General features: G+C 43.7%; 1 protein-coding gene across 2 annotated transcripts in view; it reads left to right on the forward strand.

Annotated features, from left to right (window-relative positions):
- CAPN7 (calpain 7) overlaps positions 1 to 19,001 on the forward strand; it is a 578,129-nt gene that overhangs the window by 269,786 nt on the left and 289,342 nt on the right. For both annotated transcript variants that reach the window (XM_069648744.1, XM_069648743.1), the window contains exons 11-14: positions 5,857 to 5,963; positions 12,639 to 12,759; positions 13,029 to 13,173; positions 13,801 to 13,900. In XM_069648744.1, coding sequence (XP_069504845.1) covers positions 5,857 to 5,963; positions 12,639 to 12,759; positions 13,029 to 13,173; positions 13,801 to 13,900 — 473 coding nt within the window. The remainder of the gene's footprint in view (positions 1 to 5,856; positions 5,964 to 12,638; positions 12,760 to 13,028; positions 13,174 to 13,800; positions 13,901 to 19,001) is intronic.

Below are 19,001 nucleotides of genomic sequence, written 5' to 3' on the forward strand. Positions count from 1 at the left end.
GGATGTTCCTCTCACGTATTCCTCATCGCCCCTCCCAGCCGACCCCACCGTAGAATTTGTGTCTTTACGCTTTACGCTTTCTTGGAGCCTACTGTCTATGGTTTGGCTAGTAATTCCTCTACAGAGGGCGAAAAACGGAACCAACTTTTACTAATGATGATGTCGACAGTCAAACAAAGGCCCTCGAGGGACATTGACTCGACCAGACAGCACACAGTGGCCTCAGCTGAAGCTGGAAAGATATTATCAAAAGATGAGGCATACGTGGGAGGAACATCCAATTGAAATAACCTTCCCACGGGTAAGTAACTTGTTCTTCGAATGTGTTGTCCTCCCACGTATTCCTCATCTTTTGATAAACTCCCAAAGCAGTAATAGTTTTGGAGGTGGGAGAAAGAATGTGTCTTCTTATTTTGATTCTTCCCCCTCCTTTTGGGGCCATCCTTTCTGCAAATGTCATAGTTTGCGAACAGCACACACCCATGGTTGTGTCTCCGTTCTTCTGTATGTAACTATGGCTAACGTACTCGCATTTGGCCCGTGCACCTCACGACAATCACCCATGCTCCAGCCAGTCATGACGCCAGTGTGCGTTTTTGTTTAAGAACCAGGAACATGTATGTAAGCAACAAACATACCTCTTTCAATAACCTCCAGTTATGTCAGGACCTCCCACTAGTATCTAGACGATCACCTGTTCTTTCCCCGAACTGTTTTTTTTTTATTATGGCGATCTACAAGACTCTTCTCTCAGATGTTCTCCGCGCCCTGATGCCTGCGGGCTGTCGGCGCGTTACAAATACATAGACATAGACATAGACAATAGCGTACTAAAGCACAAGAAGACCAGCATCTTAACGGAGCCCCGCTTGCATGTTTGGCTCTATGGTTTGGCTACGGACCAAGAACCTTCCCCTACTTGGTTCCCATAAATGAATGCTGACATTTTTAATACACCATCACTAAGGTGATCAACTCATGAAACTGCCGCTGTCTGGTATCTGGAAAATCCACCCAGTATTTCATGACACCAAGCCCACAGAGGGGGAATTAGGGACTCTATATTCAGTAAGCCGTGATCCTCTGTGTGTTCAAGGGAATGAGGAATGTGAGGTACAGGCCATTCTCGAGATTATGCTTTTGATGGGGGTAACCTTATCTTCAAATTGAGTGGAAGGGTATGGACTGGAGAAATGCTTTTGGGTGTCTGCAGCCCGACTTCTAAGACACTTCCTGCACGGCAGCCCTGAGGCGAGGTAGTTTCAGAATTCTAGGCTGTGGCGGTTTTCATGCACATGCACCTCTGTGGAGTACTACCCTAACACGTCGGCGGCGTGGAATGGACTACAAAGCCCGTGAGGCCTACACTCGCATAATCACAACCACACCGGTGGCCGAAGTGGCCAACAGAGCATATGCCCAGTGCTCAACAACCAGGTTGGTGAGTTTCTCATTGTTTGCGGCTTTACTTCTGATGGTTGTACTGTATTGAACCTGCGGTGTACCACACACCCTTACCTGTGAAGGCACGCCCCTACACGCTCATGCCAGACAGAATACAGCCCGCTGGAGAAAAAGGCCCAAGAGACTCTTGCAAGGTTAACACGCATTTATTTCTACAAAAATAGGAATGCATCAGCAAAGAACTCTGCTGCTGCGGAACGTTCTGAGGCTTGTTGGCATGTGCTGTATATTATAAGCACAAAACTTCACTAATGACATCATAGTCAATATACAATACAATTCTACAATGAGGATCGGCGGAAGCCTATAGATGTAGGGCCTGCTCTATATGGGATGCGAGGCCATTGGTCCATCTTCATCTGTTCATCTTTCTTCACATGGGTGCTGCTGGGCTCGTCATCTGCGGTGAGCTGACCTAACAATTAATTGGCTACTCGACGTTATTCTCACGATTGTACTGATGCACCTGCAGATATAGGGATGGGCTCGGGGAAGAACTGAGGTCACACTAACTCGCACACACTTCACTCGTTCTAAGACAGATCGGCAACTCCCAAGGTCCCCCTCCTTAGTTTTGAACTATAATTCTGGTGCCACCCTGCACTTCACTGTACAAATCATGTGACCCATTCCTGAAGGCGTGATAGCCTTGCCTTCTGATCTTAATTAATCAAACAGTGTAAAGGTTTTATGGCCAGTGTTCTGGGCTTGGATGGTACTGTGACATCTGGGGCTCATGTGATGAAAGCATGGCAACGCTGTATTTATCATGTGGGGATCGTTGGGGGCAGGAGGGCCTTGCTATCTGTTCTGTGGGATGGTACTGCCAAGAGGCACTCCGCTTCCTTCTCATGACTTTGCAGGGCGCATTCTTCCTAGGCGCGAGGGCCTGTAACATTCTGGACAATGGAGGAGGTGTGGATCTCGCAGACTTGGCAAGGGTGGGGATGGTGTTTGCGCTCATGCAAGGGGCCTAATCCTAATCCACAGAATACTGTTTGCTGCACTTGGGCCTAACTTCGAAGATGGCTACCGCTTGCCAAGATGGCGTTTACACCCACATCTGCCCTATAACCTATACTGCATGCATGAAGGTGATCATGCACCACCCCCCCTTTACGTGTACCCCCAGCTCCCTAAATGTGCTCTATTAGCATCTAGTACTTGTTCGGTATCGCCTGTGGGGTTGGGGGAGGAAGACTCCCTCTCCTTCCTGGGATGGAGGGGGGTGAAGACCCCCTCTCCTTCCCAAAATCTGCTCATAAGAACTGCTTGGATAAAATTGTGCTGCACTTGACCTGATGTGTAAACCCATGCTTCCTTACTGGATTTCTTGGAACCGTGTTTGTGGCATAGTTGACCTCTTGCACGTGTTTCCCTCGAGTCATTGCGAACTGCAATTTGTGCACTTAATGTGGACTTAAGAATTTTCTATTGTTTGCACCCTCATGCCGTACTGCAGGTCCCTGCATTTGTTTTCTTTGTTTCGCCCTTGAGTCATCGGGATGTGGTTTCTGGCTTACTGACTCATCTCCAGAACTCTTCTTTCCTCCAACTACTATTGGGCACTAAAGTCAGGTGTATTGACACTTCTGTGAGTTGGTAGAGAGAGTCCTGACCCTCCTTTTATTTTTTTTTCCTCTTCCTAAACTGGCCTCCAGGTGTCCACTCCTAACCTGCTTACCCTCCTGGTGGGTCTCCTTCCTGCTCAGACTAAGAGATGGAGAGAGGTCCACTGGGAGGCAGGTGGGGTTTGCTCATGGGCACAGATTTTCTGATCCAGTTTGTGACCGCATTCAAATAGGGTCTGTTTGTTTGTTTGTTTTATTTATTTATAATGCGCTCCAGACCATTAGGTTACCGGGCGCAGCAGCAAGTATATGCGAGACTTATAATGTTACATGAATGAATTTACAATATTACAAAGTTAGCAGTTATAAACATAAGGGTTACTAACGCATCTGAGTGCATTAAGTAGGGCTACACTTGTGAAGGTTCAGGTGTCTAGTCGTTGTTAGCGTTAATATGTTTGATGAAGTTCCTTCTGAAGTGTGGGAAGGGTTGGTCTACTCTTAGGTTGGGTGGCAAAGCGTTCCACAAGTTGGCAGCTCTCACAGGGAAGCTTGCACCACCGATTTACGCAAGTCTAAATCTGGGTACTACCAGGCAATTGGAGTTGGTGAGTCTCATAGGTCTATTAGATGTTTTTCTTTTTATTTTGTCCGTCAAGTAACTAGGAGCAGCATTGTTTAGGGCCTTATGGGTCAAGGAGATCATTTTTAGGTGGATTTTATTATCCGTGGAGATACATTTGTGTTGCCGCCTAATAGAGGAGATATGCTCCCTCTTCTTTATGCCTAATGCGGCTCTAAGGGCATTGTTTTGTAGAGTTTGGAGTCTTTGGGTAGTGGCTTTATTGGCACCACTGTATAGGGCATTACAATAGTCGAGTCGGGAAAGAATTAAGGCTCTCGTCAAGATTAGACATCTAGTATTGGGTAGGAAGGGCTTGCCTGCTCTTATCAATTTACAGGTGTAGGCAGTAGTGGAGGCTAGGGAGTTGACCTGTTTAGTGAAAGACAAGGTAGAATCGAGGTAAAAACCGAGTGTTTTTACTTCCCTCGAGACTTTGATAACATTTCCATCTATGCTGAAAGCTGAGTAGTCCGGGCCCAATTTGTTAATATTGGCTTATGTACCCAGAATGATCAACTCTGTTTTATCAGTCATTCTTATCTGTCTGTCATTCAGGCAGAGACCGTGAGTAGCCATCCATGCCTGAATGATGAGATACACTCTATTCACCAACTCCCTGTCCTTGCTATGATCCCCAGAAAGTGGGAGGAGAATCTGTGTATCATCTGCATAGTTGGTGTAGGTGATACCAAGATTGTCCAGATCATCGAACAGGTTTGGTGAATATATTGTATAGAGTCAGGGAGACGCAGGATCCCTGAGGGACTCCACAGGTGATGGGTATGGGGTCTGCTGCTGCCGATGGGGAAAAAACTCTCATAGTTCTCTCATGGTCATGGTCATGGTCCTACTGCTTGCTAATCCATAGGTGGAGTTAATGCCCGGATTACTTAAAAGTTATCTTCATCACCCTGAGTCCTACTCTTCCTCGTCCTAGTCCATAACAAATGAGGTGATCCCACCTCCCAGACCGGTCTCACAGTACAAATACCAAACTTTACTACCCTCCCAAAAGGAAGTAGGCTCCACCCCCTAACTACATGACCCTTTTCAGCCTGGGTGGTGCATCAAACTCAATGCACACCCTGATCTTCTGGTATAGTCGGTTATTGCCAACCTACCCCACATAGTGGGTAAGAGGGCGTTGCATTCTTAAGTGCACACACCCCTTTGTGGTAAAGATCACTGTTTATTCAACCCCTTTACTTAAAAAGCTGTTTTTGGTCGGAATTACGTTGGCAAAACAAGTGACCATGGTTGAGGCCTTCATAAGCACAGGATCGTTCTGCAAACCCACCCTTCCTTTCTGCCAATGATCAATTTTGTTTTCCTAATTAAACAAGAAATATTTTTACTGTCTTTTTTTTTTAAAGCAAATTTGTCAACAAAGATTCTGCATCTTCTGGATGGGAAGTGCTTTCATTTTTAAATCGCGGGTACTTCAATACCTCAGAATGTCTCTACCTGATTTCTGACTAACTTGCTACCATGAAGCAGACCTCCAATGATGTTTTGACCTGCTGTTTAGGCTTATATACCCAGGAAGCATTCCACATGCAGATGATCTTCCCTGGAAAGCAAAGGCAGTTTCAATGCAATCCTGGAAGCACGTGTTCCTTATGTCTGCTATAAAGCTCCGATTTATGGTATTCTGCATGTTTGCTGTACCCCAGCTCCAGATCTCATGCTGCCTTTGGCCTGGCATATCTACAGAACATATGTGGCTTAGCAAAGTTGTTGTTGCACCCTGCCATGATGACTTGAGTGGGCTTTGTGAACTGTCTCGGGAGTCTGGTGGAAATGGGACAGGATCCTTCAGATGGCCCACTGAATAGCTTCAATTCGCTTTGTTGAGACAATTGCAGAGAGAGTAAGACTGAGGTATGGAGGTCCTTGCCTGCATATGAAAGTAAAAGGCATGCAGCAGCATCCTTCTTTTTTTTTTTTTTGTATGATCTGCTAGAAATGAGAAGAGTTGCTAAAATAAGTAGCTTGCACCAAATCATAAACAAAATTGATACACATTAATGGCAAATGCACATTTTAAATCTGTTGCAAATTTGGCTGTAAAGATTTTAGGAATTACCCTGCTAAATATTCTGTTATAAAAGTACATATGTTTCCGCAACGTGCACAATTGCAAAATGTATGTTCTGTTGATTTCTTAAAAGCTCACCTTTTGTTCTCGCCTTATAGAACATTGACCTTCATGCCTTAACGGGTTGGATACCAGAACGAATTGCTATGCATTCAGACAATCAAACCTTTGACCAGCAAAACACTTTCAGAATGTTATACCAAAGGTAACTGTTAATAGCAAAGCTTTCATTATGCTTAACATTGAAATAATATGGATGAGACTGTTATTCAGTATTCTTTGTACAGTGTTGCACTAAGGCCAAATGCCTGGGAAGTCCAGGAAACAATTTTCAATTGTTAAACTCAAGTAGTTTTTTTTTTTTTTTTAAATGTCATCAAATTCGAACGTAAGCCAATTTGAAAAATCTAAAAGAATGCTGATGGGAAAATCCCTTTCTTCCATAATGCCATTATGTTGGCATTTAAAGGTTTCTTTTTTTGATTACAAACCGCTTTTAAAATGTTTTTTTGGAAATGGGGTACACGGTTTGCTGCATGTTTGTGGGACTGATCCATGCCAGACTTTAAAGCTCTGTTTCAGAGTCTTAAAAGTGGATTCCGAAAATGTGTCCGTGAACAGTGGTGATGCAAGATGGGATTGATGTGTTGTGATTCAAAATGGTTGGAATGGGTTCGGCGTATCTGGCGTGCAACATTAGATGGACTGTGGTGATTTGGGGCACGTGGAGTGTTAGAGTATATACTGTAATAGCTAAGCTTTCCCAGCTGAACTAAACACATTGCTATGCAATGGAACTAGAATCCTATGTAACTGGACGCGGATAAATATACCTCTTCCCCCCCCCCCCCACGCACCCCCAAAGCTGATAAGCCCCACCACTGGTAAACCACTCTTTTCACACAGGTGACTTTTCCCAGATTAATCAAAAAGACGGGACAGTCAGCCAGTAGAACTTGCACAGTGTGGCTCACCCTCCCTGGTCAACCACGCCACTGATGATAAAGCAGGTGACCTCACTGTTAATTTTGTGGAGGAACATATCTGGCATGTAAGATCACCAAGCACACTGACAGGGGGTATTTTTCACTCCCTCCTATCAAATTGTAAGTTGTCATCAGTGCTGGGGTTGCTCAGCGAGACTTCTCACTGTAGTTCCCACTGCCCCAGGCTCATTCCAGCGCTAGTGAATTGTCTTCATAGTGAGTCAAAATCCCTTCCTATTGGTCCTGTCCTGAAACTAAAAAACATGGTGTGGAATCTGAAAGTAAAATGTGTTGAGTTAAAAAATGTACATTCCATATTGCTGCACTCCTCTTAACACAATCATGCGTGGTAGTGTTGGCAATTTTGCTGGGGATGACTGTGAGCATGCACACCTGTGAGTTTGTCCTGGACATTTTTATGCCTTCTAACTAAACCACACAACTGTCTGAACCTGTGTTTGCCTTTTTCCATTAAACAAATCTTCTCTCCTTAACCCATTTATGTGGATATTTGTAGCCCCACTCTGCATTTTATCTGCAGGTTTTTTTGGAAATTCGAATCTTGGTGTGTTTTTTTAACATCTCTGCACCCCATTTTGCATTGTTTTGCTGTGCTTTTGGATATTCAAATCTGGATGTGTTTTCAAACATCTCTGCACCCTTGATCAGTACTGAAGTGTTCCGTTGTATCTGTTTTCTTAGTTACTTCCCTTGGCTACTAGACCGCCTGGTGAGTTTGTGCTCGTACTGTGCTGTGCAGCCCCTTCACCATCTTCCTCCTATTCTCTGCTGCCCTATGACACTCACTATCCACTCTATATTTTGTAGTTGCTATACTATCATCTATACTCTAGCTCACAAAGTCTGGAAGAAAAAAGCTTAAAAAAGACATCCGGACTACTAACCCTGGCCTGCCTATCGCAGACACCTATGTCTGCGCAACTTCCAGACACATTTTCACTGATATCCTCTTTTCTGTCCCCTATCCAGATCTATGGACTTCTCATCTCTACTCTCTCCCCTCTCACATCTTCACCCAATAATGTTGGCACTAGATGGGAAGTACTCTTGATGGGCTTTGCATCATCCAGGTGTATCATTAATGTCTATCGCGCTGGTTGAAGACCTTGACCTCGATATCTTTGCTCTTACCGAGATGTGGTTCAATGCCAGCTCAGTCACTGATTTTGACTCCCTTCTCCCTGATGGCTATACAATAATCTCAAAGCCTCTCCCTAACCGTGCTAGCGGTGGGGTTTCTCTGATCTTCCCTGAGTGGGTCCCTTCTTCCATCATACCCACCCAGCCTTACTCTTCCTTCGAGAGCCTGGTTTGCAAGCTGGTCATCGCTCCCACCTCCTCTCTGACCATTGCCCATATCTATAGGCCCCCTGGACCCACCAATCTGTTCCTCTTTGAATGGGCTGATTTCTCCTCCTCTCGCCTCACGACCACCCCTAAACTCCTACTCCTGGGTGACTTCAACATCCATCTTGACTCCTCAATCATGGCATCCACTCGTCTGCAACCTCTGCATCTCGCTCTCTCTCTCCATTCTCCCTTCCGGTCCTACCAACTAGGCTGGACACACTTTTGATGCCTTCACCCACACTGATCTTTCACTCTCCACACCACTGATCAACCCACTCTTCTGGCCAGACCATTGTCTCCTTTACTCTCACCTTGGTCCTCTCTGCCCTCTGACCACACCTCCCCTAGCCCTGCCAACCTCGTTCACGAACATCCATCCGATGAAACAAGTGTCAGCTGCTACCTTCGCATCTACCTTCATCCCCCTCTTGCCTCCCCACTACAGACTCTACCTCTGACTCTGCTCTCGGCAATCTGCATCTTGCCATCATACTCTTGACATTCTTGCCCCAGTCTTGAGTATTTGCCTGAAACTTGCCTCCAAGCATAACACCTGGTACGACTCCAGACTTGCAGCCCTGAAATGCAAGTGCAGAGCGGTGGAGCAGAAGTGGCATACCTTGGGCTCACACTCTGACAAACTGGCCTGCCGCTTGCTCCAAAGACAGTACTGACTTTCCATTCGGTCCAAGAAAAGGGCCCACATCCAGGCTTGCATCATTTTGGGCATCCAACATCATGGCTGAACTCTTTAAAATCTGCAAGGAACTAGCCATCCCTTCTGCAGTCTCCTCACCTCCTCCCTTCCAGGCTCTCTGCAACGCACTTCACTTCAAAAACTCAGTACATACAGTACATACTGAGCACGCTTGCTTCCATCTCCCTCACCCCTTCGCCCACCAGAGTTGTCCACTCCATGAAGGTCTCCTCCAGAACCATTAAGGACAATATTGCACTCCCTTGTACGCCCCCTCCTGAAAAAACCTTCTTGTGTCCCGTCTTGTTCAACCAACTACCACCCCATCGCTATCACCCCCTTCCTTGGGAAACTCTTGGAGAAGCTAGTTTTCCCCCAACTGACCCAGCACACCGAGCTTGTTGGTTGCCTACACGACCATCAGTCTGATCCATATAATAATGCCGCAGTCAAAAAGTCGTCGGGTTCTGGTCACATTTTCCTGGCTACCAAAATTCCTTCCCCAAATATTCTAGGAGGGGTAGAAGTATATATGATTACCTCCAGTCCTGGAATATTTGGGGAAAGTGTTTGATAGCCTGGAGGGTGCGTCATTAATGCATTTATTGTTTTAAAGTCACCAACCTGACGACTTTTTTTATGGAGACATTATTACCTGATACCCATCAGTCTGTATTCCGAGCATCCAGAGGCATGGAAACTGCTCTTCTGAAAACCTGTGAGGAACTGCTCGCATTTATTGACTCCAGCTCTCCAGCTGTTCTCATTCTACTGGATCTCTCTTCTGCATTTGACTCGGTCAAGCACTGCTCTACGATACCCTAGAAATCTCGAAGTGGACACAGGACTGGCTAACCTCCTTCTTCAATGACTGTCCGTCACAGGGTATTCTGGGCTCTTTCTCCTCCTCCACCTCACCTCCCCCACCCAGGATTCCAACCTTTCTCCCTGGCTCTTTAACACCTATCTTGCTCCACTTGCACACCTCATTTCCACCTTCTCCCCCAACCTCCAGTGTTATGCAGATGACACACAACTCGTCTTCAAACTTCTCTCTTATCCTCTCCTTATTTCCTCCATCATTCCTGACTATCTGCCATCCAGTCCTGGTGTACCTTCAATTGATTCCTGCTCCTTCTTCCCCTCACTCTGGCCATCCCTATGGGCTCTCCCCATTCTCCTTCATCTGAAGTCAAAAGCTTTGGAATCCTCTCTGACTCCCCTTTCCCTCCTCCCTTACATTCAGGACCTTGCCAAGAAGGCCCACTTTCAACTCCACCTCCTCAAAGGGATTCTTCCGTTCCTCACTTTCCCCCAGAAGCTCAATGTCTCTAGTGCTCTGGTTCCCTCGAGGCTTGTCTAATGCAATAGCCACTTACTTAATCTACCCTCTTATTCTCTACGACCCCTCCAGCTAATCCAGAATATGGCTGCGAGACTTATCCTTGGCCTCACGCCCAGCAACCACATCTCTCCAGCCTTACAATCACTCCACTGGCTCACGGTTGCTGCAAGGATCTAATTCAAATCCCTCTGCATCATCCATAAGGCTGTCTGGGGCCAGGAACCACACTATCTACAACTGGCTCTCACTAAATACTCTCCCTCTAGATCTTTACAATCCTCGGGCACCAACTCTGTGTGTCAAGTGCTTCTCTAAACTGTTTAAATCCTTGTGCTCTAATTTATATGCACCTTGTTTTTCACCAAAACTGAATGGCAACTTGTTATTATGATTTTTTTGAAAAATAATGTTCTTTTTTCTCTCAATAAACCATTGAAATTATTGATAACATTAGCTCTCTTAAAAAATGTTTCCTATTCCCTTAGATTATCTTTTTTTGTTTCAAGGAAGAATTTTTGGATATCTTAGATACCATGATCACTAACTATGCAAATTAAGACTATAGTCTACTAACTCATTGTTTCACAGCTTTTGTATTTCTTGTTTATACATTATAGACCCCCACCATAGCTGTACCACATCTTGGGGTAATCCACTAGTTTGCACTCAGTTCCTTTCTGAGCAATCAAAGTTCAAGCTTGTAGCATCTTAAAGGTTCAAGTCCAAAGCCAAAGAAAAAGTGCCAACTTAAACATTGTTCCTTCTTGAACATTGTTGTGCTTCACTATTGGGTTCCTTGGGAATGCCTCCCTTCTCCAGATATATGGTTCTTAATGTCCTCGCACAGACCGGGAAATGACTCCCTTCTGCGGTCTTTCTTTTGACTGGATTCACAACACCCAATCTTCAGCGAAGACAGCCAGAGGTATTGTCTCCTTCTCCTGAAGTCTCCCTGCTTTCCAGCCATCGCCTCTTTTTGTTTGCTTTGTTTTGTCACCCCGAATGGGACAAGTATGCCCAGATGTAGATCCAGTGCCTGGGCCTAGATCCCTATGTACTCCTCACTGATGAGGCAGAACAAGGCCGAAACATGTCTGGGGATGCTTGTGGTCTCATGCAGAAGGGATGTGACCAAGCAGTTCAGGCTAGACTGCCCCTTTTGGGGTGAGACAAAGCCTGATTTGCAAATGGTCTTTCCCCTTTTGTAATGGCTTAGCAGGTGAAGAACGATGGTCTGGAGGGTTGCCCAGAGCAAGGCCAAAGGTTAAAATTCATTCAAAACCTTCCATCCGTCACCTCTTTTGTTTTCCAGTTTACAAGGGCTAGGAGGAAGAACTCCCTTTCCCCAAACCCTTCTCAGACTTTCACAGTTCATACACAATCTTCAGGTAGTAATACATCCATTCCCCTGCCTTGCTTTGCACTTCAAACGTTCTTATTTTACATGTGGTACCATCTTATAGATGGGAGTCCCAGACCCGTGTGTTCCTCCTGACTGGGTGCGTTAGTCCTGGTTCACTAGCCTGCCAGGTACTGTGACTATGAAGGTGACTTAGGTTACTCTCCATAGAAGGATGCGCTTCCCAGACCTGTGGGATCCTTCCCTTTTGGTGCTGCAGACCAGGCCCAATTCGAACCGCCCCAGTAGCCCTTGTATCTTTAGGGTCTCTACCGTCTCAGCCTTCGCAGGATGGCCTTCCACGTTGGACCAGGTAAGAGCCTCTCCGCCTTCCCGGTAATCTCTCCTACAACTGCTCTCTCCTGGTTTCCTGCTTCAGCCTTGAATGGATCTTACCCATTTAGCTTTTGGAAACAACTAAACTGTTGATTCAGGTTCTCATGAGTGCTCTCTATGCTTCCGCTCTTTAGGTCTTCCAGTAAGTCAATTGTTCTCTCCCTCATCTCAGTACTAAAGGGATGCATGCATCTTGAGTCCAGACTCTTCCTCGTCCCAGTACTTCCTATATTAGTGGCATGACATAAACGTATAGGAACACTAGGGAAAGTGTTGGTGAAGGGGAAGGTAGGTTAGGTAGAGTATGGGAATACCATGTCCTCCCCAGCTCCTCACTAATCCCATAGGTGGCTTCCCACCCCATGAGATCCACCCGCTGAGTACCAACCCAAAGGCGAGTATTGGGTAGCAGCTTTACCTCCGTGGCCTCATGGGAAGGGGCTCCCCTAGTGGGAGAAGTAACGACATCTAGGGATTTGTCACAGAAGCCAAATAATAAATGGCTTGATACCCTACAGTATTCGCTTAGAGTTGGGTGATGGCGTGGCAGAAACCGTTCTTATAACTTGGTGGTAAATATCCTTAGATTTCAAGCTATTAAGCAGAGTAGATCTGGTCAATGGTTTAAAGTGCTAGTTTTTGTGCTTTGTTTAATATTTCCACAATTTACAATATTGGGCTGGAATAGTGTACATGACTGGAGGGTGGATGCAGAAAATTAAGTTTGATTACATTTTTCTTGTCAGATTTCACAAAGGTGATGTCCTTATTACAACTGCTACGGGAGTAATGACTGAAGAAGAAGGGGACAAATGGGGACTAGTTCCTACTCACGCATATGCAGTTCTGGATATCCGGGAGTACAAGGTATTTCTAAACAAAGCCATAGAAGCTGTCCAACTTATGCTCTCTTGCAATGTGTTTCCACTTGGTGAGCCAGCCCTTGCTATAGAACTACAAGCAGGCTGTATAGTATGTAGAGGATTTTGTGAAATATTTAATGCATCTTCTTCCTCAAAAAAGCAAGTTCTATTATCCCCAATCATTGTGCTTGTTTGAAAAGAATTGAGTTTTATAACGACTGACAAATAAGGTTAAAGATTAGATCGAACAAACCTCTTTTACTGTTTTTCAAGGGACTTCGCTTTCTCCAGTTGAAAAATCCCTGGAGCCACTTAAGATGGAAAGGACGATACTGTGAAAATGACCAGAAAAGCTGGACCCCAGAGTTACAAAAATACTTGAAGTTCGATCCTAAAACGGCTCAGAAAATCGACAATGGTAATTTTTCCTACAGGAATCGAAATCGCCTGGCAAGTATTCGGTTCACTTGCAAGAAGAACTGAAGAGTTGTTTCCCCCTCAGTCTTACAATGAAAGATCACAGGGCTGTAGTAAGTGGTCCAGATTAGATGGTGAAGTGGGAGTATGTTGCTCCCTATTTTTTAAAATTGTAAACTGATTTTTAGGGACTTCAAATGTCCAATTCCCAAAGTGAGTATTTTATAAGCAAGTAAATATTTTAACTGGGAAACTGAAAACTTTTTGTAATAATGATTTCTTTGCACCTAGTTATGCATATGTATCAAGATACATGTTTCTTTCTGTGGTACTACGTGCACTGCTGGTCCAAATATATCCATGGAGCTGTGTGAGTGAAAGCAGGGGCACAATGGCATATGTGTCTGTTTACCATTTTTTTGTTGGGAGTATTTTTACGCTCTACTTTTATTTTTTGGGTTATTTGCCTATATTTGGGGAGTAAAAGCGGCCGATACACCCCTTATCTGTAGGGCTGGCTGTATTCATGAAATGCTTTATACCACTCTGTTCCATGCACTCTGCATGTGATGCATTTTAGATTAATAGCATGCTATGGAACCATGACATTTTTTTTGTTTTGTTGCAGGGATTTTCTGGATTTCGTGGGAAGATCTATGCCAGTATTATGATGTTATATATCTGAGTTGGAACCCAAGTCTTTTTAAAGAATCTACATGTATCCACAGGTTTGGTTATACGTTTTTTCTTTCAGACCTTTTAATACATTTAAGTAGCATTGTGATTTCTAACAGTTGAAGGCTACAGTGAACATCCTTGTTCACAGTATCTAAGTTGGCTTTGCTCAAAAGTTCCTGCGTTCAGGTTCTAAGCTCTGAGGTTGCCTTCACTCAATTGGAATCTGCACCTTAGCAGAAGTGGCTTGTTGATTTATTAATAATTAAAATGTCTTAGATGCTGGAGGTGTCTGGTCCTATGGATTGGAAGGTTATCCTTAAATGGTTTAAAGGGCTGGGATTGACATTCCTATGCATTTTTAAATTCATGTTGGATAAAATCTCGTATTACAGTTTCCAGCCATGCATGCTTTTTTTATGCATATGGGTGTCCCAGCAACAAGCAAGACTGTTAAAGGTGCCTGCATTGAAAGTGCTGGATGGTGCCTGTTTCATTACTGGTGGCATGGAAATGGTGGAGACTGGGTGTTGACTGTGGCAGACTTCAGGCTTTGTTCCAGATTGAAGTATACTTCTGGTTGAAAATGGTTTAATGTTGTTTCATCGCCACAATTTTTATAGTAGACTGTAAGGTTGTGGCAATTTCACCATATCTATATGATAGTTTTCTTCCTTCTTGTAATGGGGTGATATTTACATATTATAGTGCTGCAATGGGTGAGTGACATGAGCCATAGCAAATCCACAGATTCTATCGCTAATCATTTTTGACTTGCATGCAGATTTGGCTGATATTTTCCAAACAAAAAGTTTGCAAAATGACTGTAAATTATGGGAAAGATTTGTTTTCGGCCTACTCCCATTAATTTTACCATAGAGAAAACTTATAAATTTGATCACGCCAAAGCGCAAAAACCACTGAAGGGAATTGAACCATATAAGAAACAATTTGGGCATGAAGCATTGACTTAATTTCCGGGACAGGTTTGGGCTTATTCCAATAAGTCGTTTTTTCAATTTTTTATGTAGAAGGGGGTGACCCCTTCTCCCAATGTCACCCATGGTGCTCTGCAGCAGAGACTTTTCAGAAATGAAAAGCCACCATTTTATTTTGCTCGATGCAAGCGATTACCGCGTTAATATCGGGGAATGCGAAAACAAAAATGCAAAAAAAGCTATATGTGGAGGGAAAATGTTGAAATCACATCAGGCTATGGGCGGGGACTCGCATAGAGGACATTATGTGAAGTTGGGGACTCGGTCTGAGGAACCAGTTAAAGTTTGGACGGTTTTGTATAATCCGGGGAATCTCATGAGATTACCGCGGTAATAACGCAATACGAGCTCATAAACTAAAATGTGTCACACGACGCAAAGGGAAAAGGAGTAATGAGAGGGGGCCATGGAGGTAAAAATCAACTGAGGTAGGTAGGTGGGTGGGGGGACCTAGATAAAAGCAATGCGGCTTGTGAGGATTTTTATTTTATTTTCGATCAGTATCACGGTAATTGGCACAAGATTTTCACAGTAATTATCAGGGAATTATCTAGGGAATAGACACTGAGGAAAAAAATGGGAGGGACATCTACTAATCGAGAGGAAATGGGTCTTGTGTTACAACATGGACAACATGTGCTGCGGCTATGGCCATGGCTGAAAGCCATGACTAGTGGGCTTTCAAGAAACCTAGTGTATTAAAATTGGCCAGGCCAGGGCCAAAGGCCATGTTTAGTGGGCCCATAGGAAACCTTTAGGTGGAAAATGTACACTGTACGTGCTGCACCATTAGGATTTTTTAGGGCCCACTACCCATTAATAAACCCTATTTTTGACGTTTTTCAATAGAATGGAGTGGTTTCAGCACCACAACTATTTGGTCGTAGCCATTTAATTGCTTTAAATATAAATATATAGGTGCACACAAGATGATTTTATTTAGCTTCAATATCTATCAACATAATGAAGATATCGATCAGCATGGACTTACGAACTGCATATGAGATCCTCAAGATGCTTCAGTGCGCCTCGCGTTCCACCCCTATACAGGGACTTCCTCCTGGAAAATTTTACAATCAAACAAATGCGGACTGCCTTTATTTCGACATTTTCAAGGAGTGACCTGGTTCTAGATCATGGTTCTAGATCATGTGACCAAATATTCTGAAGTACCTTGCCTGTTGAAATACCGGTGGTCATATTGGACTTGTTCTTGGTTAGTCGGAATCAATATATTACCAATATCATATCATCTATAAATCCCTTTGAACTGTAAATATGTTGACAATTATGTTCTCCTACTCATAATTTTGACTTGTCGTAATATAGACTTAGCCCGCTGAGCCAAGTGGCCTAATATAAATAAATACATCACTACCACAGCAGTGTAATCCTGCTTGGCTGCGTCTCAGGCCAACCATATGCATAGAACGCCAAATTAGTGCAGCAGCACTGTTTTAAAAGATGATCAAGGTCAATACAGATTCGCTATTAGTCACATTTCAGACCCACAAAAGTGCATCTGTGCAAGAAAGTGCTTGTTATCTACTCTAATAAAGTGCAATAAACCATGTACAAAACAGCATTCTCTACATCCTGTTTCACTAGATACAGATGTCAAATCCTTTTTCCATGTGCAAATTTATAGAACAACAATATAAATATAAACCATCACTTACAATCCTAAATTCCATTTTCTAATATTAAATGTTCAGTACTATCTAAGTGTGCAATTTCATGTGACAACAATATAAAACCATACATTTCATTAATATATAGTGCTTTACAATCCTCACAGATTTGCATATGTGTTCACTTAATATGGATGATTAAACATGGAATGTATCATAAGGTGTATTGCGAGCTCTTCTCCAGTATTGTGACCTCATGGCTTTTTTGTATTAAAAGTCACTATGAGCCTTGATTCTAATTTCCGCAATTTGCATTCTCTATTGCCTCTTCTGTTATGTATCGGTATATGTGCCAATGCAAAAAATGTCATCAGTGAGGCATCACTGTTGTGTTTCTCTGCAACATGAACAGCCAGGGGATAGTTAGCATATCCATTCAGGATCGCCCTATTATGTTGTAAGATGCTTATTTTTTACTGGCAAATAGTCGGTCCAATGTACATTAATGCACATGGGCACATTATTGCATATATAAAAATGCTTGTCATACAATTAATATTTTGTTCGATTTTCAGAGTTTGTTCTGGTTAGTGCCATAGTGTACTTTTTCTTTTTTTGATTGCATATGTACACATTTTGCAATTATTGCACTTTTCAAAACCATTATTTCACTCCCTGAAAATGTAACCAGTCTGCATTTGTTTGATTGTAAAATTTTGCCTGAGGAAGTCCCTGGATAGGGGTGGAACGTGTGGCGCACTGAGGAGCGTCTTGAGCACCTCCTATGCAGTTCGTAAATCCATGCTAATTGATATCTTCATTATGTTGATAGATTTTTAATCTAAATAAAATAATTTTGTTTGTACCAACATTTCGGACCGAGTGCTCTTCTTAATTCGGTTTGGCCGGGAATGTTGCTATTCTATGTATGGACAACATCGACAGGCTGAATTATTGTTGCATTGTACGGTTTGCCCATGACCGATGAATTGAGCACCTGCTGACAGCAAGCATTGCGCACCACTAAATGGGTACAAGCAGTTGGTACATATATAGAAAAATCCATTTGAGCAAAGTCACACACACCACAGCGCCCCTAGTAGCCATTGCTGGAAGTTCACCTCCAGTTCTGAGCCACAACAGCAAGGCATTGTGGGTATGAAAATGAGCCCAAATGCAAACCTTTTCTCCAGGAAATGAATCAACCCAAGATAGACATTTTGCAAGGTTGTCAGGACAATTATATAAATATATATTTCTGAGGCTTGTGGAATCTGCTTAGATCACATCCTGTGCATAGGCCGACATCTAGTTGTTGTTTTTAAAGGGACGCCGACAGGGAATGCCAGTAGTACTATCGCTAGTGTGACGTCCAATGTACCCATGATCCACTGGCGTAACAGGGGCCCCAGAAAGCCCCTGCATTACGGGGGGGCCCCAGGACCACATGTCCTAGGCGGGGGCCCACTTGGAGTAAAAGAAAAATAATTTGTTTTCACATATTCTTAATGTTTCTTTTTTAATTCACTCTCCATTTATAAAGAAATAATTTCTCTAACAGAAATTATTTCTTTATGAAGGCAGAGTGAATGCAAACAAACCTTTCTTTTTGAAGTCCCAGGGCTCTCCCCACCCCATGAAATGAAGACCCTAGGCTGGAGGCCTCCATGTCATGAGGTGGCGGAAGCCCCATGACTTCAAAAATAAATAGTTTATTTTTGAAGTCACTCTGCCTTCATAAAGAAATTATTTATTAACGAAAACAATTTCGTTATGAAGTCAGTGATTTCAAAAAGAAACCATTTTTTTGAAGTATTATGGCTCCTCTCAACCCCATGACGTTTGCATGCGCAAGTGTATGGTGAAAGAGTGCACACAAACGTATGGGTGGCTGGGCATGCGTGTGTGCGTGTACGGTGAAAGGATGCACATTTAAATGTATAGCTAACTGTCTCTGTGAGTACATGATGAAAGGGTGCACACTTAAATGTATAGGTGGGTGCCTGTGTGGTGAAAGGGTGCTCACAAATGTGTGGGTGGCTGGGTGTGCGTGTACAGTGAAAGGATGCACACTTAAAGGCATGGTCTAGTAACATTTTTTATTGTCCCTACGGGTCGGCCATGTTTTTTTAAGCCTAAGTGGCTCGATTTTAGAAAACTTTCCTATGGACCTTACCCGAGTTTTCGTCCATTAAACGCACGCGAAAACAAACACCAGGGAGCTGCCATTTTCTGATAATCCTATCTTTTCCCCGATCGCCCTGGCTGACCTGCTTTTGCGGCACTAAATCAATTCCCCCGCCCCTGAGCCTGACATTATCAAAACATTCATATTCCCCGCCTCTCCCCGTGACGTTACTGTGCTGCGTAGGCAAACGCGCCCATTTGTCTTCTGCGCGACTCCACACAGAACCCGGAAACCAACACAGATCAACTCACAACACAGCGCGCCACAATTCGGAATATGAAACTGTACTTTAAAATGAAACAGCAACACGGTACATTTGGTAAAGTACATTTATTTG

This window comes from Ambystoma mexicanum, chromosome 2q (genome assembly GCF_040938575.1).
Source record: "Ambystoma mexicanum isolate Mex_15411 chromosome 2q, UKY_AmexF1_1, whole genome shotgun sequence".
Classification (NCBI taxonomy): Eukaryota; Metazoa; Chordata; class Amphibia; order Caudata; family Ambystomatidae; genus Ambystoma; species Ambystoma mexicanum.